Source organism: Falco punctatus (assembly GCF_963210335.1).
Source record: "Falco punctatus genome assembly, chromosome: 18".
Lineage (NCBI taxonomy): Eukaryota > Metazoa > Chordata > Aves > Falconiformes > Falconidae > Falco > Falco punctatus.
The window spans coordinates 5,833,700-5,857,020 of record NC_137598.1 but is presented as its reverse complement, the minus strand read 5'-3'; the positions used below and the strand labels follow the sequence as shown (position 1 = coordinate 5,857,020).

The window sequence follows — 23,321 nt, the reverse complement described above, 5'->3', positions numbered from 1 at the left end:
TGTACATGAGGAGGTGTTGTCAGGACACACGTGTACAAGGGGACGGTGTCAGGATGTGCATGTGTAAGGGGACAGTGTCAAGACACAAGCATATACACAAAGGGCAATGTCAGGACACGTGTGCACAAGGGGACAGTGTCAGGACACATGTGAGGGGACAGTGTCAGGACACATGCATGCACAAGGAGACGGAGCTGGGACACACACGTGTGCACAAGGGTGGTGCCAGTGCAGGGCCAGGCATGTAAGGGCAGGAAGGGCCCCGGCGCCGGCGCATTGTTCGCCGTCCACCCGTCACTTCCCCCCACACGGCCACGGAAATGTCCCCATTGTCCCCACAGGCACTGTGCCCACGGGGGGCACACGCACCCCCTGCACCCCCGCAGTGCATGTGCAACCTCCCATGCATCTACCCACCCACCCGGGGGGGGGGCAGTGGTGGTGGAGCACCCATGGCAGGGTGCTGGGCAGGGGACCCAGGCTTCTAGACATGGGTGGGGTCACAGAGGGAGGACCCTGAGCCCCCCGAGCCCCCAGCCCAGCTGTGGCGGGCGCCATTGCATCAGCGGTGCAGGAATGCAGCCGGCCCCGTGGCAGGCGTGCGAGGCCCCCAGCCCCCTGCGCACGCCCCCCGGCCCCTCACACACTCGGGCACCCGCCTCGCATGGGGGCCACTTGGGGGGGGGGGGGGCGGGTCCCGTCCCCCCCATCCCACCCTTTGCACGAGCCTGTGGAGGGGTGGGCAGCTGTGCGCACGTGTGAAGGGGCCAGGGAGCTCGCAGCATCCGCATGTGTGGGTGGAGGGAGAGGCCGGGGGTGCACCACTTGCACACTCAGAGGTGGTGGGCGCGCACGGCTTGCACACTCGTGGGGAGCGAGAGGCTGGTGTGCACCATTTGCACACTTGTGGGGAACAGGACCCTGTGAGTGCACAGTCGTGTGGAGACAGCAAAGGTGCTGCCGGGGGGACACCACCCCCCGTTGCACGCAGACCCCACTGTGGGGCAGGGGCCCGGGGTGCTGGTGGCCACCCCGTGACCCTCCTCCGTGTCCCCTCGTGGGGGGTCCCGGCCCCTCTGTGCAGCCGCGTGGGAATGGCTCCAGCTCCGGCTGTTTCCGCTGGTTCCTTCCAGGAAGCAGCAGCCGGATCCGGCCCCCCCACCCCCGTCCCCGTCCCCTTCCTCCCCGCTGCGGTCCCCAGCCCCGCGACCGCCCAGCCCTGTCCCTCTCCTGTCTCCAGGTCACATCCCCAGTGTCCTGTTGTGTGTCCCCCCCGTGTCATCCAGTGTCCCACTGGTGTCCTGTGTTCCGCAGTGCCCTGTGTCCCCACGTGTATCCCCGTATCCCCTTGTGCCTGTCCCACCCGGGTGCCCCATGGTGTCCTGTGTCCCTTTGTCCTCTCAGTGTCCCAGTACTCCCAGTGTCCTGTGTCCCAGTGTCCCAGCATGCCCTGCTGTCCTGCCCCTACCCCCATGACCCCCAGGTCCTCTCATCCCCCCCATTGTCCCAGTGTACTGCCCGTCATGTCACCTGGGGTCTCGTCCCCTGTCCCAGTCCCTTCACTGGTGTCCTGTCCTCAGTGTCCTGTGTCCCCTCATCCCTCCCCAGTGTCCCCATCCCCAGTGTCCTGTTGCCACCTGGGCACCCATCTCCCCTGGTCTCTCGCTGTCCCCACAGTGTCCCATTCCCCCTGGTGAGGCCCCAGTATCCCAGTTCCTGGTGTCTCAGTCCTCTCCAGTGTCCCAGTACCCCTAAGTGTGTTGTGGTCCCCAGTGTCCCTATTACCAGTGTCCCCATCCCCTCAGGTGTCCCAATTTCTGGTGTCCTGGTCTCTCCAGTATCCCCCCAGTGTCCATGTTCCTGGTGTTCTGGTCCCCCCTGGGGATCCCGGTCTCTGGTGTCCCTGTTCCCAGTGTCCATCCTGGTGCCCCTCAAGGGCTCTGGTCCCCAGTATCCAGTGTCCCGATGTCCCTGTCCCCGGTGTCCTTGTGCCCTCAGGGTATCCTGTTATTCCCTGTCCCTGATGTCCCGGTGTCCCTTGGGTGTCCTAATGCCCCAGGGTGTCCCCATTCCTGATGTCCCGGTATCCCAGGGTGTCCCGGTGCCCTTCAGGTGCCCCGGTGCCCCCGGGGTGTCCCGGTGCCCCTCGGGTGTCTTCATCCCCGACGTTCCGGCCCCTTCGGAGCGTCCCGGTGCCCCAGGATTATTCCTGTCCCTGATGTCCCGCTCCTCCCCGGCCTCTCCCGGCGCCCCGTGCCCCCGGTGTGGTGTCGGTGCCGGTGCCCGACAGGGCTCTGGCTCCTCCCCGGTGAGTCACGGCGGGGCGGGGCGGGCCGGGCCCCCCCGGGCACTTTCCGAGGGGACTCGGGAGCGGGAGGCAGCGCCGAGCTCGGCCAGCCCCGCTCCGCCATGGCCCCGGCCCCGGCCCCCCCGCGCCGCCCCCGGTCCCGGCCCCGGCCCCGGGCGCTGCTGCCGCTGCTGCTGCCGCTGCTGCTGCCGCCGCCCGCCGCTGCCTTCAACCTGGAGGCGGCGCGGCCCGTCGCCTTCCGCGGGGCCCCCGGGTCCCTCTTCGGCTTCGCCTTGGACTTTTACCTGCCCCGGCCCCGCAGGTATCGGCGGCGGCCCCGGGCCCCGCGACGGGACGGGACTGGGAGCGGCACCGGGACGGGTCCGGGCACCCGAAGCGGCCCCGTCAGCCGGGACGGGGACGGGCACCGGGCACCGGGCGGGGACGGGGAGCGGGAGCGGGAGCGGCCCAGCGGGACGGGGAGCGGCCCCGGGAGCAGGGCGGGGGCGGCAAGTGGGCAGCAGTGAGACCGGGAGCGGGTAATGGGAACCGGGAGCGGGGCGGTGGACCGGTAACGGGACACCGGGGAGCGGGAACCGGCAGTGGGAAACGGGACCGGGGACCAGGACGGGGTAACGGGAACGGGACATCGGGGCGGGACCGGGACGGGGTAGCGGGAACGGGACATCGGGGCGGGTACCGAAAACGGGGTGGGACCGGGGGCTGGGCCGGGGTAACGGGGACCGGGACCGGTCCAGCCCCGGGGGTGTCCGGCGGGGCTCAGGGCGCTGGGCGGGGGCTGAGCCCCGGCTCCGTCCCCGTCCCCCCCCGCCGGCCCCTGCCGGGGGTCCCGGGGCCCCGTTGCCCCGGCCGGAGCGTTTCCTGTAACCGGAGTCAGGAGCTGCCCCCGGGGGCGGTGGGGGCTCGGGGGGACCCGGTCGTCCGAGAATGGCCCTGCCCCCCACGCGTGACCCACACCCGGGGGGGGGGGGGGGGGGAGGGCAAACTGGTGTCCCCCAGCTGCGGGGCCTGGGTGCCCCATGGCGGGTGGGCCCCCTCCCCGCCCCCCCCCTCTGGCCGTGGGTGCTTTCAGCGCTTCCTCTCCCACAGAGCCGGAAGGGGTCACCCAGGCTGAGTCAGGGTCCCGTGGGACCCCGGGGGGGGGCAGGGGTTTCCCTCCCCCCAGGACACGCCCCACCAGGGTTCCTGGGCCCCCTCCCTCCTCTGCGAGCCCCCCCAGTGCCCCATGGGTGACAGCCACCGTGTCCCCATGGGGACAGCCACCCCGCCGAGCATCCCACTCACGCACACCCCCCCCAGCGTCAGCATCCTGGTGGGTGCCCCCAAAGCCAACACGAGCCAGCCCAATGTCACCCAGGGGGGGGCAGTCTACCACTGCCCCTGGCCCCCCGGTGATGACTGCACCCCCATCGACTTTGACCACATCGGTAAGGGGAGGGGGACACCGATGGGGACAGGGACACGGGTGGGGGCATGGGGACAGGGGTGGGCACACGGGTGGGGTCAGGACCCCTCCGGTATGGGGACAGGGTGGGGAAAGGGGCATGGGGACATAGGTGGGGACGGGACCCCCTGGGCATGGGGACAGGACACAGCCAGGCCTGGGGACATGCACTGCATGGCGACAGGGGCACGGCCCCCAGCACCCATAGGACGCAGTAGCCCCCCGTGGGCCCTTCGAACAGCCCCCCCAGCCCCACGTCATCATCCTCAATGCCACCCCTCTTGGCCCCGTGGCCTTGGCACTGCCTCTGGGCTCCTGTCCTGCCTGGTTAATGATAAACCTGGGGGGGAGCAGTGGGTGCTGGGGCAGGGGTCTCATGGGTGCTGGGGCAGTGAGTGCTGGCCTGACCCCCTGCTTCCCCCCTCCTCACAGGAGCCCGCACCCATGACTTCGGGGGCAACAGCACAGAGACCCCCGACCCCGTCGAGTTCAAGTCCTTGCAGTGGTTTGGGGCCACTGTGCGGGCACACAACGCCTCCATCCTGGTATGGGGGGCACAGGGGGTTGGGGGGGAAGCAGGGGGCAGGGTTCTGTCTGTGTGCGGACCCCCTGTGCCCCCCACCACTCACAGACCCCTCTTTCCCCCCTGCCCCAGGCCTGTGCCCCACTGTACAGCTGGAGCCCCCCCAAGGAGGAAGGGGGGGGACGGGAGCCAGTGGGCACCTGCTTCCTCTCCATCGGCAACTTCTCAAAGTTTGTGGAGTATGCACCCTGCCGCTCAGGTGGGACCCCGCCCCCTGCCCCCAGACCCCCAGGCACCCCCTAGCCTGGCATCCATAGGTGGCACCACTGGGCATCTTGCCTGCCCAGGACCCATGGATGACATCTCCAGACCCCCCTGCCTGGTGCCCCTGGGTCCCTGGACATCACCTCCTGTGCCTGATACTGCCAGGATGACCCCCCTGGATCTTACCTGGCACCCAGGGACCCCCCCCCCAGCATCCTCCCTACCTGGTGCCTCTGCGGGGTCATCCCCATGGACCCCAGGCTGGCACCCATGGGACCCTGGGCACCCCCAGCCTGGCACCCCAATGAGTGACATCCCCATAGCCCCCCAGCTAGCGCCCATGGGACCTCAGCCTCCCCCCCCCAGGTCCCCCAACCATTGCCCCCCTCTCCCCACAGACCTGAATTCTGCAGCGGGGCAGGGCTACTGCCAGGGGGGCTTCAGCGCAGAGTTCACCCAGGTGGGGACATGGGGGGCACCGGTGGGGCACAGGGGATATTGGGTGACATAGGGGGGTATCATGGCGGTGGGGGGGTAAGGGATAGAGGGTGTCATGGGGATGGGGGGGTGAGGGATGGGGGGCATGAAGAGGCAGGGGTACATTGGGGCATTATGGGGGTCACATAGGGTATGTGGGGGTGGGGGGTGTATATAGGGGTCTGGAAGCATATAGGGGGTGCTGACGGGTGCCCCAGGCTGAAGGCTCCCACCCCCGGGTCTCCCTGCAGACAGGACGGGTGCTCTTGGGGGGGCCTGGCAGCTACTTCTGGCAAGGTGAGACCCCAGACCCTGCCTCACCCTGCCTTCCCCTGAGAGACCCCTGCCTGTCCCTGCACCCCCCTGCCTGTCATTGCCTGTCCTTGAAGCCTCCGGTTGTCCCTACCCCCCCCACCTGCCTGCCCCTAAGTACCCCCCTGCCTGCCTCTGCCCACCCTGCCTGCCAGCCCGGCACGGTGGGCAGTACCCCTGGGTGCTGAGGGGCCGCCCGTGCCCCCAGGGCAGGTGATGTCGGCGACGCAGGAGCAGATCACAGCCTCCAGCTACCCGGAGTACTTCATCCAGGAGGTGGCTGGGCAGCTCCAGACGCGCCAGGCAGCCCCCACACACGATGACAGCTACATGGGTCTGCCTGGGGACAGGGAGTGTGGGGGACACGGGCGTGGGGACGTGGGAGATGGTGGGGGGGACAGGGACAGGGGCATGGGGACAGGGGAGATTGTGGGGGGCAGGGACAGGGGCATGGGGACATGGGAAATGTGGGGACACGGGCATGGGGACACAGGGGCATGGGGACATGGGAAATGTGGGGACACAGGGGCATGGGGACACAGGGGCATGGGGACAGAAGGGACAGAGGAAACAGGCATGAGGACACAGTGGCACAGGGACACTTGGGGCATGGGGGTGTGGGAGTCATGGTGGGACAGGGACATGAGGCATGAGGACATAGGGGACAGGAACACAGGGTATGGGGACAGGGGAGAGAGGGATGGACGTGGGGATATGGGGACACAGGGGCTTAGGGATGCAGGACAGGGGCACAGGGAGACACAGGGATGCAGGGGACATGGGGACACGGGGGGCACAAGGGGACAGGGACTGGGCACAGGGTGGCATCAGTGGCACAGGTGACAACACAGTTGACACCTCTCCACCCCACAGGCTACTCGGTGGCAGTTGGCGAGTTCAGCGGGGACACAACACAAGGTGGGTGCCACTGGGGTGCCAGTGGGAGAGTGACATGGGAGTGCCACAGCCCCCCCACCCGGACACCCCCCTGACAGGATCACTTTGTCCCTTGCAGATTTTGTGGCTGGTGTCCCTAAGGGCAACCTCACCTATGGCTACGTAAGGCTGCAGGGACGGGGGATGTGGGGGGGACAGGGGATGGGGGTCGTAAGGGACATGGAGGGGACGAGGGACACAGGTACACAGGGGCCGTTGGGGGGACAGGGGACATGGAGGGGCGCAGGGGGCCCCAGCTGATGAGGCTCCCTGGCCACTGCCACAGTGTGTCCTGTCCCCTGTGTCCCCAGGTCACCATCCTCAACGGCACCAACATGAAGTCCCTCTACAACTTCTCAGGGGAGCAGGTGGGGCTGGGGGTGTCCGGGGGGGCCCAGGGGGCGTCCAGGCAGCTTGCTGGATGCCCCTGCGGGGTGCTGGGTGCAGGGGAGAATGGATTGTGCGGGGGGTCCCCCCAGCACCCCCCATTACCCGCTCCCCCCCCATCAGATGGCAGCGTATTTCGGCTACGCAGTGGCAGCCACGGACGTGAACAACGACGGGTGAGTGCATGCCCCCAGCCCCCACCCCATGGGTACTCCCGCCGGGCACCCATGGGTGCCCCCCCCCCCCCCCCCACGCCGCGGTCCGCAGGCTGGGGGCTGACAGCCGCTGCCCGCAGGCTGGCTGACCTGCTGGTGGGGGCCCCCCTCTTCATGGCGCGGACGGGGGAGGGGCGCGTGCAGGAGGTGGGCAGGGTGTACCTGTACCTGCAGCTGCCCGGGGGGGCCCTGCCCACCCCCGCCATGGCCCTCACCGGGCCCCAGGAGTTCGGGCGCTTCGGCAGTGCCATCGCCCCCCTGGGGGACCTTGACCTGGACGGCTTCAACGGTGGGTACCTGGGGGGGGGGGGGTCAGGGGGGGAGGTGGCACAGGGGGTAAAGGGGTGGCTGGGGGTGGGGAAGGGGGTGCCCCGGGGGTGGGGGGCATGGGGGAGTCAGGGTATAGACACGGGGAGTGTACGGGGTGCCCAGGGTGGGGGTGCCTGGGGAGGGGGCACAGGGAGTGCGTGGGGTGCCCAGGGCAGAGGGGGGGCACGCAGGGTGCACGGGGTGCCCAAGCTATAGGGTGGCACAGGGGCCATACGGGGCACGGGGGGTCCCTGCACCGCAGGGTGGCACGGGGGGGGGGGGTTGCCGGGGCTCTAGGGGGCCACAGGGGTGCCCAGGGGGAGCGTGGCCCCCCGTGCCCCCTCTGAGCGGCATGGTGCAGACGTGGCGGTGGGGGCCCCGCTGGGCACCGAGGGCCGGCAGGGGCTGGTGTACATCTACAGCGGGCGGGGGGCTGGGCTGCACCCCCAGCCAGCCCAGGTGCTGCGGGGGCACTGGGCGCCTGGCCGGCACCCCGACTTCTTCGGAGCCGCCCTGCGTGGGGCCACGGACCTCGACGGCAACGGCTACCCAGGTAGGGGCACCCGCCGGCACCCCCGCGTGGGCACCCCCCGGGCCCCACCCCAGGGTGCTCAGCGGCTGGGGACGCCCAGCCTGTCCATGCCACCCCACGGTGGGGGACACCCCGACCCATCTGTCCTGCCCTGTGGGTGTCCAGCAGTTGGGGACACCCAGCTCTGTCTCTGCCACTCCCATCGGTGCCCAGCAGCTGGGGGGACACCCCCCGCCCCCCAGCCTGGTCGTGCCACCACATGGAGGGGACACTCGGCCCCAGATGTCCCCATGGTGGGTGTCCCATGGTTGGGGACCCTCATCCATGGCCATGCCACCCCATGAAGGGGACACCCATCCCCAGATCCTCCCCCCACGGGTGTCCCACCACCACTGCCACCCCTCCTGGCTGTGTCACCCCATCTCTGGTGACACCATTGTCCCCCTCTCCCCGCAGACCTCCTCGTGGGTGCCTTTGGGGTGGATACAGCCGTGGTGTACAGGTGGGTGCCACCAGCCTGGGGGGGTGTCCCCGGGTGTCCCTGGGCTGTCCCTGATGCCCTGTCCCCAGGGGCCGTCCCATCGTCCACGCCAGCGCCATGCTCAGCGTCTTCCCCACCATGTTCAACCCGGAGGAGCGCAGCTGTGTCCTGGAGGGCACCGGCCTTCACGTCCCCTGGTGCGTGACACTGGGGGGACTGGGCACAGGGACAGGCACTGAGGGGTCACGTGGGGGGCTTGGGGACATTGGGAACCTTGGTGAGGAGGGAGTTACTGGGGCAACCCGGTGGCTGAGGGCACTGAGGGGGGTTTCTCCTTGGGGAGGTTGCACCGAGGGGGTTCCTGGGGACATGGGGACAAGTAGGGGTATGGTGGCCTTGGGGACATCCCAGGGATAAGGAGGTAGAGGGTACTTGGGTGGGGTCTCAAGCAGTCTGGGGGCAGCAAGGGGGTACAGGGGACACCATGGGGGGTGCAGAGTGGGGTCCATCCAGAGCTCATGGGGACAGTGAGGGATGGGGGGCACTGAGGGGGGCACAGGGAGATGGGACACACACATGTATGCTCGGGCACCCATGGGGCAGGCAGGGGGGTCCCATGGGTGTCCCCCCTTCCCACCCCTCCAGCATCAATGTCAGCTTCTGCCTCAACGCCTCGGGACGTCACCTGCCCGGCCCCATCGGTAAGTGTGGGGGGGACAGGGGACATGGGGGGGGACACATGTCAGGGACCCTTGGCCACCGGGGGCCCTGGATGCCAGTGGCCCTGACATGGGTGTCCCCCCTCCAACCCAGGGTTCACGGTGGAGCTGAGCATGGATGGGGCGAAGGCTGGTGGGGGGCGGCGGGCGCTGTTCCTCCCGGGGGGGCAGCCCACCCGCACCCTCACCCTGCCTGTCCCCAATGGCGCCGGCACCCGCTGCCACACCATGGCTGTCTTCCTGCGGGTATGCCAGGAGTGGGAGGGGGGCACCTAGTGGGACCCCCCCCACCTTGCTCATCCCTGTGTCACCCCCCCCGGCAGAACGAGTCAGAGTTTCGGGACAAGCTGTCACCCATCGCCGTGGGGTTGAGCTTCGCTCTGGACCCCCACGCGCCCCCTGATACCCACGGGCTGCATCCAGTCCTGGCTGCTCATACCCGCACCCGACTGGAGACCAAGGTACCCCCAGCACCCCCTGGCACCCCCCAGCACCCCCTGGCACCCCCCAGCACCCCCTGGCACCCCCCAGCACCCCCTGGCACCCTGTGCAAACCCCCAGCACCCTGTGCCAACCCCCAGCACCCTGTCCTACCTCGTGGTACCTACTGTCACCCCCTGGCACCCTGTGCCAACCCCCAGCACCCTGTGCCAACCCCCAGCACCCTGTCCTACCTCGTGGTACCTACTGTCACCCCATGGCACCTTCTGCCATCCATGGCACCCAGTTTTACCCTGTGGCACCCAGTGTCACGCCTTTGCCAGCCATTGTCTCCTGAATCAGCTGTTGTCCCACATCACCCGCTGCCCATGTCACCTGCTGTCCCTGTGTCACCCACTGTCCCCTGCATCCCTCCGTCACTGTGTCCCCATCGTCCCTGTGTCCCCCATGTCTCCCATCACCCTCGTGCCCCCCACTGTCTCTGTGTGCCTTTTTGTCCCCATGTCCCCTATGGCCTCCATCACACTCATGTCCCCCTTTGTCCCTGTGTCCCCCACGCAGGCTCACATCCAGCTGGACTGTGGGGAGGACAACGTCTGCGTGCCTGACCTGCAGCTGGAGGCATCTGCGTAAGAGGGGGGCTGGGGGGTCCCAAGGGACCCCATGGGGCCATGGCACAGGGTGGCTGTGACACAGGGTCCCCCACAGGGACCGCCACGCCGTCTACCTGGGAGACCGCAACAGCCTGAACTTGACCTTCAATGCCCGCAACCAGGGCGAGGGGGGGGCTTACGAGGCCGAGCTGCACGTGCGCCCCCCCCCCCATGCCCAGTACACCGGGGTGCTGCGCCCACATGGGGTGCGTGTGCAGGGGTGCTCCAGGGTGTGGGGTGGGTGCGTGGGGGGTCAGGGGGTGCCCCCTGGGTATGGGGTGGCTACCTGGGGGTGTCCCTTGGATAGAGGGCAGGTGCCCGTGAGTGCCCCCACACATGGGGTGGGTGCATGGGGGTGTCCCCAGGTACATGGGGGCGCCCTCAGACATGGAGTGGGTGCATGGGGGTGTCCGCAGGGGTGGGGTGGGTGCGCAGGGGTGGGCATCTGTGGGTGCCCTGTGGGCCCCCCCAGTGCCATTGCTTCTGACACATCCCCCCCCCCCCTCAGAACTTCTCTGCACTGAGCTGTGAGCTTGGGGTGGGCAACAACTCGAGCCCCCTCATCTGCGACCTGGGCAACCCCATGAAGGCGGGTGCCAGCGTGAGTGGGGGGCACGGGGGGTGGGGGCATGTGGGGGTGTTGGGAGGCCCAGCGTGACCCCTTCCCTTCTGCCCACAGATCTGGGGGGGGCTGCGCTTCACTGTCCCCCACCTCAGTGACAGCAGCAAAAGCATCCGCTTTGAGCTGCAGATCCGCAGGTGAGGGGACCCAGCTGGGGCACCCTGGGGTGGGGGGTCCTTTCTGGGGCACCCTGGGGTGGGGGGTCCTTTCTGGGGCACCCTGGGGTGGGGGGTCCTTTCTGGGGTATCCTGGGGTGGGGGGTCCCCCCTGGCGCATCCTGGAGTGAGGGTCCTGGGAGGGGGCAGTCCTAGCTAAGGGATCGCGGTGGGGCATCCTGGTTGGGGGGGGGTCAGGGGAGATCCTACCGGGGGGGGCACTCTGGCGTGGGGGTCCCACCTTGGGCACCCTGGGGTGTTGGAGGTCCAACCTGCCACGTCCCACCCGGGACCTTTGAGGGGAGTCCCACAGGTGTGTGGGGGGGTCCCATTCAGACTTGGGGAGAGGGTCACACCGGGGCTCAGGCTTGCGGGGGTCTCTGGGGAGGGGTGTGCCCCCAGTGCCAGCAGCCGGGGGGGCGCATGCCGTGACCCCTCCCCGTGTGCCGGCAGCAAGAACGCCAACAACTCGCAGAGCGAGGTGGTGACAGTGCCACTGGAGGTGCGGGCAGCCACCCGCCTCTCTGCCTTCGGGTGAGTGCCACCCCCGCTGGGGGGTCCGAGGGGAGCACGGGGTGCTGAGCCCTGTCCAACCCCCCCGTGCCTCTCTGTGTCCCCAGGGTGTCACGGCCTGATGTTGTCATTGTCCCTGAGGGGGGCTGGACAGCTGAGCAGCCACCCCGGCGGCTGCAGGACCTGGGGCCACCCGTGGAGCACATCTATGAGGTGGGGGGTTCCCTGGGTCCCCAACCCTGAAGGTCCCTGTCCCTGACCCCCGGGGGTCCCTGTGTCCCCAACCCCGGGGTCCCTGTGTCCCCAACCCCAGGGGTCCCTGTGTCCCCAACCCTGAGAGTCCCTGTGTCCCCAACCCCAGAGGTCCCTGTGTCCCCAACCCTGAGAGTCCTTGTGTCCCCGACCCCAGGGGTCCCTGTGTCCCCAACCCTGAGAGTCCCTGTGTCCCCGACCCCAGGGGTCCCTGTGTCCCCAACCCCAGGGGTCCCTGTGTCCCCAACCCTGAGAGTCCCTGTGTCCCCAACCCTGAGAGTCCCTGTGTCCCCGACCCCAGGGGTCCCTGTGTCCCCAACCCTGAGAGTCCCTGTGTCCCCGACCCCAGGTGTCCCCGTGACCCCAACCCTGAGAGTCCCTGTGTCCCCAACCCCAGGTGTCCCTGTGTCCCCAACCCTGAGAGTCCCTGTGTCCCCGACCCCAGAGGTCCCTGTGTCCCCAACCCCAGGGGTCCCTGTGTCCCCAACCCTGAGAGTCCCTGTGTCCCTGACCCCAGGGGTCCCTGTGTCCCCAACACTGAGAGTCCCTGTGTCCCCCGACCCCAGAGGTCCCTGTGTCCCTAACCCCAGGGGTCCCTGTGTCCCCAACCCTGAGAGTCCCTGTGTCCCTGACCCCAGGGGTCCCTGTGTCCCCAACATTGAGAGTCCCTGTGTCCCCCGACCCCAGAGGTCCCTGTGTCCCCAACCCCAGGGGTCCCTGTGTCCCCAACCCTGAGAGTCCCTGTGTCCCTGACCCCAGGGGTCCCTGTGTCCCCAACACTGAGAGTCCCTGTGTCCCCCGACCCCAGAGGTCCCTGTGTCCCCGACCCCAGGGGTCCCTGTGTCCCTGACCCCACGTGTGTCCATGTCCCCGTGCCCATGGGTGCCCCTGTGGGCGCCATGTCCCCATGCTGTGGGTGTCACCCCACGCTGCCATGTGTTCCCCCCCCCCCCCCCCCGGTGCCATCAGGTAGTGAACGAGGGTCCCAGCGCCATCAGCCACGGCACCCTGGAGCTGAGCTGTCCCCTGAGCTACCGGGGCCACCCCCTCCTCTATGTCACTGGCCACTCAGGACCCCGCAACTGCTCCACCAGTCACCCTCTGGACAACCTGCGCCTGGCGGTGCGCCCGCAGGGAGGGGGACTAGGGTGCTGGGGACATGGGGTGGCACTGGGAGATGGAGGACTGGAGAGTACTGGGGACACTGGGTGGCACTGGGAGATGGAGGAATGGAGGGCGCTGGGAGGTGGTGGGGATGTTAAGTGACACTGGTGACACTGGGAGATGGAGAACTGGGGGGCACTGGGGGCATTGGGACGTGGGGGGGGCATTGGATGGCACTGGGGACATTGGGTGACACCGGGAGATGGAGAACTGGGGGGCACTAGAGGGTGCTGGAGACACTGGGTGACACTGAGTGGCACTGGGAGATAGAAGACTGGAAGGCACTGGAGGGTGCTGGGGACATGGGGTGACACTGGGGACATGGGGTTGCACTGGGACACCAGTGGCAGGGGGAGGTTGGGGGTGGCAGGGCCTGGCCCTGGGTGCCCGCAGGGGTGGCCGCAGGACAGGGCTGTCCCCAGAGCTGTGCCCTCCCACAGGAGCAGGAGCAGAGCCCTGAGGCACACGGGCTGCAGCGCCGGGACACAGGGGACGTGGTCACCAGGGACACGCGGGGCAGCAGCCCCCCTGCACCCCCCTACACCCTGGTGAGTGCCCACACGTCCCTGTGCCCACGTCCCCTCTGCCTGCATGTCCCCGTCCGTGTGTGTGTGTCCCAGCCCTGTGGCACCCCCAGCCTGGCACGTGCCCCCCGAGGTGTGCTGTCCCCACAGTGTGGCACTGCTGTGCTGGGTGTCCCCAAGGCGGAGGATGTCTGGGGGGCCGGGTGTCCCCAAGGCGGGTGACACCTGGGGGGGCAGCTGTCCCTGCTGTGGATGATGTGGGGGCGTGACCTGGCTGTGGGTGGCATGGGTGTCCGTGCTGTGGGTGACACGTGGGGGTCACAGGGGTGCCCCGAGGCCGAGTGCTTCCGCCTGAGCTGCCCCATGGGGGGGCTGGAGAAGCAGCAGCGGGTGAGCCTGCGCCTGGCCTTCCGTCTGTGGGCCCCCTCCCTGCGGCAGGTGAGACCCCGGGACCCTCCCGAGACCTCCTGGGGCCCTCCCCGAGACCCCCCCGGGGACTCCCTGACATGAGGCCCCCTGGGACCCCCCCAGCCCCCCCCCTGGATCCCCTGACATGAGACCTCCTGGGACACCCCCCCCAGGCCTCCCTGGAACCCCTGGGGACCCCCCTGGGACCCTCCAGGACCCCAACACAGGCATCTCCCTCCCAGCACCCACACCAGCCCCTGGTGCCTCCAGCATCCTGAACCCATCCTGGGACCCACCTTGCGCCGCAGCCCCCCAGGGTGGGTGCCCTTGTCACCAGTGGGGGGGAGGGTTAAGCGGCTGCCCCGGCACCACAGTGCCCATGTGGGTGCTGGATGCAGGAGCCTGTGAGTGCCCTCGGGTGCCCGTGGGTGCCCACGGGTGCCACGTGGGTGCCTTCGGATGTCAGTGGGTGCCCCGTGGGTGCCCGTGGGCGCCATATGGGGGCCCTCGGGTGCCCACGAGTGCCATGTGGGTGCCCGTGGGTGCCCCATGGGTGCCATGTGGGTGCCCGTGAGTGCCCAAGAGTGCTGATCAACGGGTGCTGCAGCGGGAGGCGCGGGTGCAGGCGCTCCATTGTGAGGCTGAGTACCGGGTGCTGCGGCTGCCGTACCGCATCTGGCCCCAGCACTACCCCAGCCAGCGCCTACAGGTGATGGGGGGGGGGGATGGGGGGGGACGGACACACAGGAGGCACCCTGGGGGGTGGGGTGGGGGATGGAGCTACCATGGGTGTGGGGTGATACTGTGGGTGGTGGGTGACCCCATGGGTGGCACTGCGCATGATGCTGGGGGTGGCAGGTGGGGACAGGACTGGTGTGGCCATGGGGTGACACCATGGATGACGCTGTGGGTGGCAGGTAGTGACAGGGCTGCAGCGGGTGGTGGGTGAGTGTGACCCTGTGGGTGATGCTGGGGGTGGCAGGTGGTGATGGGGCTGCAGTGGGAGTGGGGTGACCCCACAGGTGACCTCATGGGTGGCGCTGTTGGTGGCAGGTGTTGACAGGGCTGCAGTGGGCACGCGCCGAGGGCGGCCACGGGGTGCCAGTGTGGGTGGTGGTGCTGGCAGTGCTGCTGGGACTGCTGCTGCTCGCCCTGCTCTGCTACGGCCTCTACAAGGTGGGTCTAGGGGGGGGCATGGGGGGGGCACAGGGGCCATGGGGGACACAAGGGACATGGTCTTCACGAGAGGGCACAAGGGACATTGGGGGGGGGACGGACATGGGGGGGTGGGTGCAGGGACATGGAGGGGTGCAGTAACATGGGGGGGCACAAGGGACATGGTGGGTGCGCAAGGGACTTGGGGGTGGCACAGGGACATGGGGGGGGGGGGGGGCGCCGGTCCATAGAGGTCCCAGGGGACATGGGGGGCAGGGGTCCACCCTGACACCCCCCCCAGCTGGGTTTCTTCAAGCGCTCGGGGCCCTATGGCACGGCCATGGAGAAGGCGCAGCTGAAGCCCCAGGCGGCCTCGGAGGCCTGACGGGGCCCCGCACCACCGGTGTCACCCCACCGCACTGTGGGCCACGCACCGCCGGGCACTGCGCCAGGACAAGCACTGCCGGGCTGGGCACCGACGCACCGGGTACCCCCGTACTGGGCACCACCAACACGCTGGACACCATCGTGCCGGCTGGCAACAGTCCCAGCACTGCTGGATTGGGTCCCACCAGGACAGGCGTCACCACTGGACTGGGTACCACCAGCACAGGCGTCACCAGCCGGCTGGGTGCTGCCACCACCGGCACGTGGGGTCATGCCAAGACGGTCACCGACACGCTGGACACCACTGTGCTGAGCGGCAGCAGCCCGGGCACAGCCACCACGCTGGGCGCAGCTGCCATCAGCTGGCACAACCTGCATGCTGGGCACAGCCACCACACCGGGCACCGGCACACCACCGCCATGGTGTGCACCGCCGCCGTGCCAGTGGCATCGCTGCTGTGACTGGCATTGCCACCCCGGGCACCGGTGCCATGCCAGTGACATCACTGCTGTTACTGGCGTTGCCACCCTGGGCACCAGCACCGCAGCCAGGACACCGGTGGGATGGACAACACACGGCCAGGCACCGTCACCGCGCCGGGCGCTGGTGCCAGCATCATCAGTGCGCCTGGCACAGGAGTGGGGGACACACACCATGTGGCAGTGTCACCCTCCGGCAGTGGTACCTGGCCACGGTGGCACCCAGCACGTGCTGCACTGCCCGTGCCCCCCACCATGGGCACCTCACTTTGCACTGACCCTGCACCCGGAGGCAGGGGGGGGGACGACACGCGCAAAGCCGCCCCCCCATGTCCCCGGGGCGTCCCCGTCCCCTGGCCGGGGGGTGGGGGTGGGGGGTGGGGGGGGGGGAGGGATGGGGGTTGCACTAGCGCTGGGGGGGCCAGGGGGCACAGGCAGGCGCCGGGGGGTGTGTGTGTGGCTTCAGTTTGTATTTAATTTGGAGGGGGGGTAACCTCAGGGCCCCCCAATAAATGTGTCCAACCCAGAGCTGTGGCATGGGGGGGGCACATGCGTGTGGCAGGGTGGGGGAGCACATGCATGTCATGGGGGGGCCGTGTGTGTGTGTCAGATCAGCAATGGGGGGAGCACACGCGTGTGCCAGGTCGGACATGGGGGAGCACACGCGTGTGCCAGGCAGGGCACGGCTGAGCGCCCACGCGTGTGCTGCGTGTCGGGTGACACCATTACCGCCCTCATTAGCAGCCGGGACGCGTCGGCATCAATAATTCATCCCCCCGCGGCACGGCGGGGGGGCCCCGGCGCCACGAGCCCCCCCCAGGCCTGTGCCCTCTCCCTGCACACCCCAGCCCCCCCCCCCCCCAGCACCCCAGCAAGCACCCCCAAAACCCCGCCTGCACCCCCAGCCCCGCCAGACGCCCCCAGCCCCCCTAGACACGCCCCCCCTCCCCCCGGTGACGCAGCAGCTGGCCGGCGCGCGGCGGCGGGGGGGGCGGGGGGGGGGGGTGTTGGTGTCGTCGCAAGGCGCATGTGCGGGGGGGTCCGAGTCGGGGGGGGGGGCACGTGCCCACCGTAGCCCCACGCGTGTCCCGGCCCCGCAGGCTGAGGTCAGGCGGGGGAAGCGGGAATGTGAGCTGGGGGGGCGGGGGGAGGCACGGGGGGCTGCGGGGGGGGCACGGGGCTGTTCCCCTCCGCCGGGGCTCCCCGCGGGGCAGGGGTGGGGCAGGGTAGGGGCCCGTCCCCATGGCAACCGACCGCCCACGCGCGGCCCGCCCACGCGTGTCCCGACATGTGCGCGCGCCCGCGCGCCTGTGCGCGTGCGCGGCGGGCCCGGGGGGACACGCGTGGCGGGAGGACGCGCCGGGACACGTGAGTGACCGCGGGAACGCTGCGGGGGGGGTGGGGGGGGCGGCGAGTGGCGAGGAGGGGGAAGCTGCGGGTGCCATGCGTGACCGGCGACACGCGTGACCGGCGACACGCGTGTACCACGCGCCTCCAGCTGCCCCCCCCGCCGCTGCCCCACTTCTGCGCGGCGCCATTGGCCGGGCCGGGCGGGGGGCGCCAGGAGCCGCGGGGGGCGGGAGCGGCCGCCCCTCACCCTGTGCCCCCCCCCAGGCCGGGCCGGGCGATGCTGCGGGCCCCGGGGCCGCTGGGGGCCCCCCCCGGCCGCCTCCTGCTGCCCGACGCCGCTGCCGCCCTGCGGCTGCTGCCGCCGCTGCCCGCGGTGAGTCCGGCGGGGCCGGGGGTCCTACGGCGGCCGGGAGGGGTCACCGCGCGGGCCCGCCCCCTCCCGGCCGCCGTACCACCCCCCATCCCCCCCCATCCCCCCTCCCCCCCCCCCCCCCCCCCGCCGCACCGGGCCCGCCGCCGCGCCGGGGGTAAGGGGGAGCGGGGGGGGGGGGAGCAGCGGCCGGGACCCCCCCGGGCTGGCGGGGGGGAGCACAGCGGGGGGGGGGGGGCACCGGGGGGAGCACGGCGGGGCCGGGCGGGCGGGCGAGGCCGGTCTCCCGGGGTTGGGCAGGGAGAGATTCCTGAGTCGCTACGGAACAGGGCGGGGGGGGCTGCCCGACCCGGCAGACACAGCCCCCCCCCGACGGCACCCACCATGCCTTACAGCCCTGCCCAGCACCCGCAGCCCCCCACAGCACCCTCTATGCCTCACGCCCCCCCCAGCGCCCCCCATGCCCCACCACCCCGTCCCAGCACCCACAGCCCCCCACAGCCCTGCCTGTGCCGCGCAGCCCCCCCCATGCCTTACAGCCCCCCGGCTGGCACCCGCAGCCCCCCACAGCACCCCCCGTGTCTTACAGCCACCCTCCCGGCCCCACAGCCCCTCCCCCCCCACCCTCTGCCCCACGGTGACCCCAGCACCCCCATCGCCCCCCATCGCCCCGTGTGCCCCAGGGGTGGCTGGGGGCTGCTGGGCGCTTGGGGCGGGGGGGTTTGGGGAATTTGGGAGTGTGGCTGCCGGGGAGGTTTGCGGGTGTGGGAGGGCTCTGGGGAGGCTCTAGGAGCTTTGGGGGGTGCGGGTACTGGGGCTTTGGGGGGTTGGGGGTGCGGGTGTGCCCCCCCGCAGGACGTGACCCCCCCTGCGGCAGATGGAGCCGGTGCCGAAGGCCGTGCTGGGGGCGGCGCTGGGCAAACCCCGGCGCCCCGTCATCGCCTGCAGCGTCTGCCAGATCCGTTTCAACTCTGAGGTGAGACCCCGGGGACCCCCCTCAAACTCCTCAGGGCCCTCCCCAGATACCGGGAACCCCCTCAATCCCCCCGGGACCCCCTTCAGCACCTGGGACGCCCCCCCCAGAACCTGGGAACCCTCCCAGGCACCCAGGACCCCCCATCCCAGGTGCCTGGGACCCCCTTGGGCACCCACAACCAGACCCCTCCCGTGTCCTGTGTCCCCAGGGTGGGGGGTCCACAGGTTGGTGGTCCTGGGGTGCTGTGTCTCCAGGGTGTCCTGTGTCCCCAGAGTGAGGGTCTCTAGAGCTGGGGGACCCTTGGGTGCAATGTCCCCCGATTTGGGAGTCCCTAGGGCGGGGGTTCCCAGAGTTGGGGGACAACGTGGGTGCCATGTGCCCAGACTTGGGGGACCCCAGGGCGGAGGGTGCCCAGGTTGGAGGTCCCCAGAGTGGGGGTCTCTGCAGTGACCCCCGGCGCCCCTGGTGTCCCCAGAGCCAGGCGGCAGCACACTACCAGGGCAACCGGCATGCGCGACGCCTGAAGGGGCTGGAGGCCACCCGTGCCCGCCGTGGGGGGGACACCACAGGGACCCCCGGCCCCGTGCCCACCGCAGCTGGGGAGATGACTGACAGCACAGGTGGGTACCTCCGCCCCTTGCCCTCCCACCTGGGGGTCCCCAGGGTACCCTGTTAATTCTCTCCGTGCCAGCAGGTGACCAGCCCCCAGCACCTGCAGCCCCCGGTGCCCCTGGGCCCCCCTCGCCTCCCGTTCCCCCCCCGGCTGCAGCTGCAGAAGCAACAGGGGGGGCGCGGGGGGGGGCGGGGGGGTCTGAGGAGGAGGAGGAGAAGGCAAAGGCGAAGCGGCTGCTGTACTGCGCCCTGTGCAAGGTGGCCGTCAACTCCCTCTCACAGCTGGAGGCCCACAACAAAGGTGGGGGGACGCGGGGTTGGGGGAGCACAGGGGGTTTGGGGGACACAGGGGGCACGGGGGGGGTCTGTGGGATGTGGGGTGGGGGCACAGGGATGATTGTCAGCTGGCACTGGGGGATGCTGGGGGTGCAGGTGGGTCCTGGGTGTCCAGAGCAAAGTGGGGGGCACAGGGGGCTCTGGGGGACACAGGGTCCTGGAAGGTGCCAGTGGGGGTGTTTGGGTGCAGAGGCTCCTGTGGGGGGGTCCCAGGAGAGTCTCTGGGTGCAGGGGGGTCTGGGGGTGTGTGGTGTGGTTCTGGGGTGCAGGGGTTCCTGGGGAGGTCCCAGCGGGTTCCTGGGGTGCAGGGGGTCCCAAGGGGGGTCCGGGGCACAGGGTGACACCCCCCCCCGCCGTGCACAGGGACAAAGCACAAGACACTGGTGGAGGCACGCAGCGGCCTGGGGCCCATCCGCGCCTTCCCGCGCCTGGGGGGGGCTGCGGGGACCCCCCCAGCTGAGGCCCCCGAGCGCTCCTTCCACTGCCAGATCTGCAACGTCCGCCTCAACTCTGAGCTCCAGCTCAAGCAGGTACCCTGGGCCCCCCAAACCCCTCCCCCTGGGCCGCCCATACCCCCTCCTGGGCCCCCCATACCCCCTTCTCAGGCCCCTGTGAGGACCTTCCCAAACCTCCCCCATCCCGGTGGGACCCCCCCCAAGAACCTCATGGGACATCTAAAACCCTTCTGAGCCCCCTGGGACCTCCCCCCAAGCCCCCTCCAACCCAGCTGAGCCCCCTAGGACCACCCCACCTCCCAAACCCTTCTGAGATCTCTCCAGAACCTTCCAAACCCCCATGAGACCCCTAGAACCCCCACAGACGCTCATGGGACCCCCCAAACCATTGTCGGACCCCAGACACACCCCCCTCCAAATGCTTTTGGCACCCCCTAGCCCCACTTGGCTCCCCTAACTGCCCCCCTTGGAGGACCCCCTGCCCCAGCATGCCCCCCTGCCAGACTCCTGGCCCCCTGCTGAGCCCCCTCTGCACCCAGCACATCTCGAGCCGGCGGCACCGGGATGGCGTGGCTGGAAAACCCAACCCGCTGCTGAGTCGCCACAAGAAGCCCCGGACCCCCACGGAGCTGGTGAGTGGGAGGCTGGGGGGCACAGCGGCCATAGGGTGCCCACAGGGTCTCCTGGGGTTCCCATGGGGGAGTGGGGGCCTCAGGTTATCTATAGCGTGTCCTGGGGGCGTCCTGTGGGGCAGGGGTGGGTGTGGAGGTAGCTGTAGGGTGTCCTGGGGGTGGTAGTGGGGGTGGTGGGTGGGCCGGGGTATCTATAGGGTGTCCTGGGGGTGCTGTGGAGTGGTGGGTGGGCTGGGATATCAGTAGGGTATCCTGGGGGTCACCTAGGGGGCAAGGGTGTGCTTGGGTATAGGGTGCTTAGAGCTATCTCTGGGTGACTGTAGGGGGTGGGGGCACTGGGGGTAGCTGTAGGGAACGTTGTGGGGCAGGGGAGGCACTACAGGGTGCCAGGGGGCGCCCCCCATCTCTGACACCCCCCCCTCACCCCTGCAGGCACCGCTGCCCTTCCATAAGGAGCTGCCGAAGGCACTGGCTGGGGGGGGGCTGCTGCCACCCCCCCTGGCCCTGGCAGCTGCCGCCGCTGCCATGGCTGCCCCACCGCTGGCACTGCGCCCCCCTGGGCCCCCCCTCCTGCCCGGGCCTCCCCTGGCACCCGCCCTGCTGCGCCCCGCCCCCGGGCCCCTGCGCCCCGCCCACGCCCCCCTCCTCTTCTCCCCGTACTGACACCAGCAACCGGTACCCGACCGCCACCCCATGGCAACCACCCAGTAACCGGTACCCAACCATCACCCCCTGGCAACCGGTACCCAGCAACTGGTGCCCAACCATCCCCCGGGGCCCAGTGGCTGTTACCTGGCAACCATCACCCAGCAACTGCAACCAGCATCCACCTGGCAACGGTCACCTGGCAACCCCACAGCACAACGCGGTGACCATTGTCAGACAACTGGGCAGTGGTGGTTACTCGGCAACAGCACACAGCAACCATCCCAGAATGACTACCGGCAACAGTATCCTAGCAACCAGCCACCAATGGTTACCCAGCAACAGAACCTGGAATTCTGCGTGGCAACACCCCCTGGCAACAGGATCTACCCACCCAGCAACCTGCCTGGCAACAGTTACCTGGCAACCTACCCAGCAACCTGCCTGGCAACCGCCCAGCAAACCCCCCAAGCAATGGTTAGTTAGCAACCCGCCTGACAATGGTTACCTGGCAACGGGACTGGCATCCTGCCTGGCAACGGGCACCTAGCAATGGCTCCTAGCAACTCTCTGAGCAGTGGTTGCCTGGCAACCAAGAGATGTTTACCCAGCAACGGGACCCAGCAGCAGTTGCCCGGCAATGGGACTGGGCCCCGTGCCCAGCAACGGTCACTTGGCAATGAGCTGCAACTGCACCCGGCAATGGTTACCTAGCAACCGTGCCCATCAGTGGTACCTGGCAACGGGACCTAGCAATGATGACCTGACAATGGTTACCCGGCAACGGGACCTAGCAACCACACACGGCAACGGTACGTGGCAACAGTTATCTAGCAATGGTACTTGGCAACGGTTGCATAGCAACTATGCCTGGCATCCGCACCTGACAAAGGGACCTGGCAACAGTGCCCGGCAACGGGCCTTGGCAGCTGCACCCGGCAACTGAGCCCAGCAACCACCCCTGACAACCACCCCGGCGATGGTACCCAGCCACCGCCCCAGCAACCACCCCTGGCAACCCTGCCTGGTGATGGTACCCAGCAACCGCCCTGGCAACCCCCCCCAGCAACGCCCCCGGTGATGGTACCTACCAGCTGACCCCAGCAACAGGCTGCGCCCATCAACTGTCCCCTGGCAACAGCCCCCCGATTTGCCCCCCCCACCACCCCAGCTGCTCTTTGGGCTCAGCGATGATTTTTTAACTGGAATTGGGATATTTGGCAGGAAAATTATGAGCCCCCCACCCCCCACCCCCCGGCCCCACTGCACAACTCCCATGGGGACGGGGACCCCCAGCGCCCCGGGGTGGGGTGGGGGGTCCGGGGGGGTCCCCAGTGCCCCCTCCTGGCACCTCAGGGATCTGCTAAGCAATCAGTGATGGCTCGCAGGGCAGGGAGCCCCCCAGCCCCGGGGTGCCCCCCCCCACCCCAAGGGTGCCCCCCCCCCCAACCCTAAGCCATGACCTCTTGCACTGAGGGCAGTGAGCCCCGCACACGCCCCGGGGGGGGGGCACCCATCACCCCCCACCCCGGGGCCCCCCTCCGGGCCCAGCCCATTGCAATAATGCGGGGAGGCTGGGGCACCCCCCACCCTGTAAATAGCACCCACCCCACCCCCAGGTACTGCCCCTCAAGCACTGTGCTCTCTCCCCCCCCCCCCCCAACCCTAGTACTGCCCCAGGCCCCCTGGCACTGCCCCATCACTGTGACCCCCCCCCCCCCCGTCCTTAGTGCTCCCCCCAGCTCAGCACCCCCATCACTGTGACCCTGCCATCCTTAGTGCCCCCCACTATCACTGTGCCCCATCCCCAGCCTTACCGCCCACCACTGTGCGCTGCTATCACTGTGCCCCTCCTCGTAATCACTTCAGCCCCCCCTGCCCCTGACTTGGCACTGCCCCTCCCATCTTTATCGCCACAACCGGCACTGTGCCCACCCCCACCCCCCAAACCTTGCACTGCCCCCCACTCACTGTACACACGCCCACACACCCTTATTGCCCCTCTCACCCACTTGGTACTGGCCCCCCATTTTATTAGTGCCCCCCCCAAGTCAATACTGTGATTTAAGCAAAGCAATAGCAAGCCGGGGGTGGGGGGTGGGGTGGGTATTGAGGGCGGGGCACAGGGCCCTGTTACCCTCCCCCGTATCTCCCTGTCCCCATGTTGCCCCCTGCCCTGGCTTTGCCCCAGTAAATTACAAGGTTTGAGCTCTCAGTCTCGTGTCTGGGGGGTGTCCAGTGGGGTTGAGGGAGTCCCCACACATGTGCCCCCCCCTCCCCCACA

General features: G+C 69.3%; 2 protein-coding genes across 4 annotated transcripts; both read left to right on the top strand.

Moving 5' to 3' along the window:
• Positions 1-1,208: 1,208 nt before the first annotated feature.
• Positions 1,209-16,189, top strand: ITGA5 (integrin subunit alpha 5). Of its 3 annotated transcripts, none has more exons than XM_080368885.1 (30): positions 1,209-2,609; positions 3,608-3,735; positions 4,185-4,297; positions 4,408-4,534; positions 4,938-4,999; positions 5,268-5,313; positions 5,537-5,662; positions 6,202-6,246; positions 6,344-6,387; positions 6,576-6,632; positions 6,775-6,827; positions 6,947-7,155; positions 7,537-7,728; positions 8,164-8,209; positions 8,278-8,385; positions 8,834-8,889; positions 9,002-9,153; positions 9,231-9,368; positions 9,910-9,977; positions 10,057-10,207; positions 10,510-10,602; positions 10,681-10,760; positions 11,232-11,312; positions 11,399-11,504; positions 12,513-12,665; positions 13,148-13,255; positions 13,556-13,669; positions 14,247-14,348; positions 14,693-14,815; positions 15,111-16,189. In XM_080368885.1, exons 1-30 carry the CDS (start codon positions 2,410-2,412, stop codon positions 15,177-15,179), a joined length of 3,150 nt encoding a protein of 1,049 aa, XP_080225011.1. In that variant the 5' UTR covers positions 1,209-2,409; the 3' UTR covers positions 15,180-16,189. The 3 variants fall into 3 exon arrangements, with proteins under 3 accessions (XP_080225011.1, XP_080225012.1, XP_080225010.1); XM_080368884.1 differs by having other exon boundaries at positions 1,218-2,609; positions 15,096-16,189; XM_080368886.1 differs by lacking the exons at positions 14,247-14,348; positions 14,693-14,815; positions 15,111-16,189 and adding an exon at positions 13,882-14,170.
• Positions 16,190-16,878: 689 nt separating this feature from the next.
• ZNF385A (zinc finger protein 385A) lies at positions 16,879-23,252 on the top strand. Its single transcript, XM_080368916.1, has 8 exons — positions 16,879-17,029; positions 17,276-17,384; positions 18,259-18,357; positions 18,833-18,977; positions 19,052-19,270; positions 19,669-19,835; positions 20,300-20,392; positions 20,825-23,252. Exons 1-8 carry the CDS (start codon positions 16,950-16,952, stop codon positions 21,053-21,055), a joined length of 1,143 nt encoding a protein of 380 aa, XP_080225042.1. The 5' UTR covers positions 16,879-16,949; the 3' UTR covers positions 21,056-23,252.
• Positions 23,253-23,321: the final 69 nt, after the last annotated feature.

Bases quoted from the DNA above. Each gene is read 5' to 3' on its own strand.
- ZNF385A (XM_080368916.1), top strand. From the start codon at position 16,950: ATGTGCGCGCGCCCGCGCGCCTGTGCGCGTGCGCGGCGGGCCCGGGGG. The intron at 17,030-17,275 runs GTGAGTGACCGC...GCCCCCCCCCAG, and splicing joins GGGAGGACGCGCCGGGACAC to GCCGGGCCGGGCGATGCTGC. The intron at 18,978-19,051 runs GTGGGTACCTCC...CCGTGCCAGCAG, and splicing joins GGAGATGACTGACAGCACAG to GTGACCAGCCCCCAGCACCT.
- ITGA5 (XM_080368884.1), top strand. From the start codon at position 2,410: ATGGCCCCGGCCCCGGCCCCCCCGCGCCGCCCCCGGTCCCGGCCCCGG. The intron at 12,666-13,147 runs GTGCGCCCGCAG...GCCCTCCCACAG, and splicing joins TGGACAACCTGCGCCTGGCG to GAGCAGGAGCAGAGCCCTGA. The intron at 14,349-14,692 runs GTGATGGGGGGG...TGTTGGTGGCAG, and splicing joins ACCCCAGCCAGCGCCTACAG to GTGTTGACAGGGCTGCAGTG.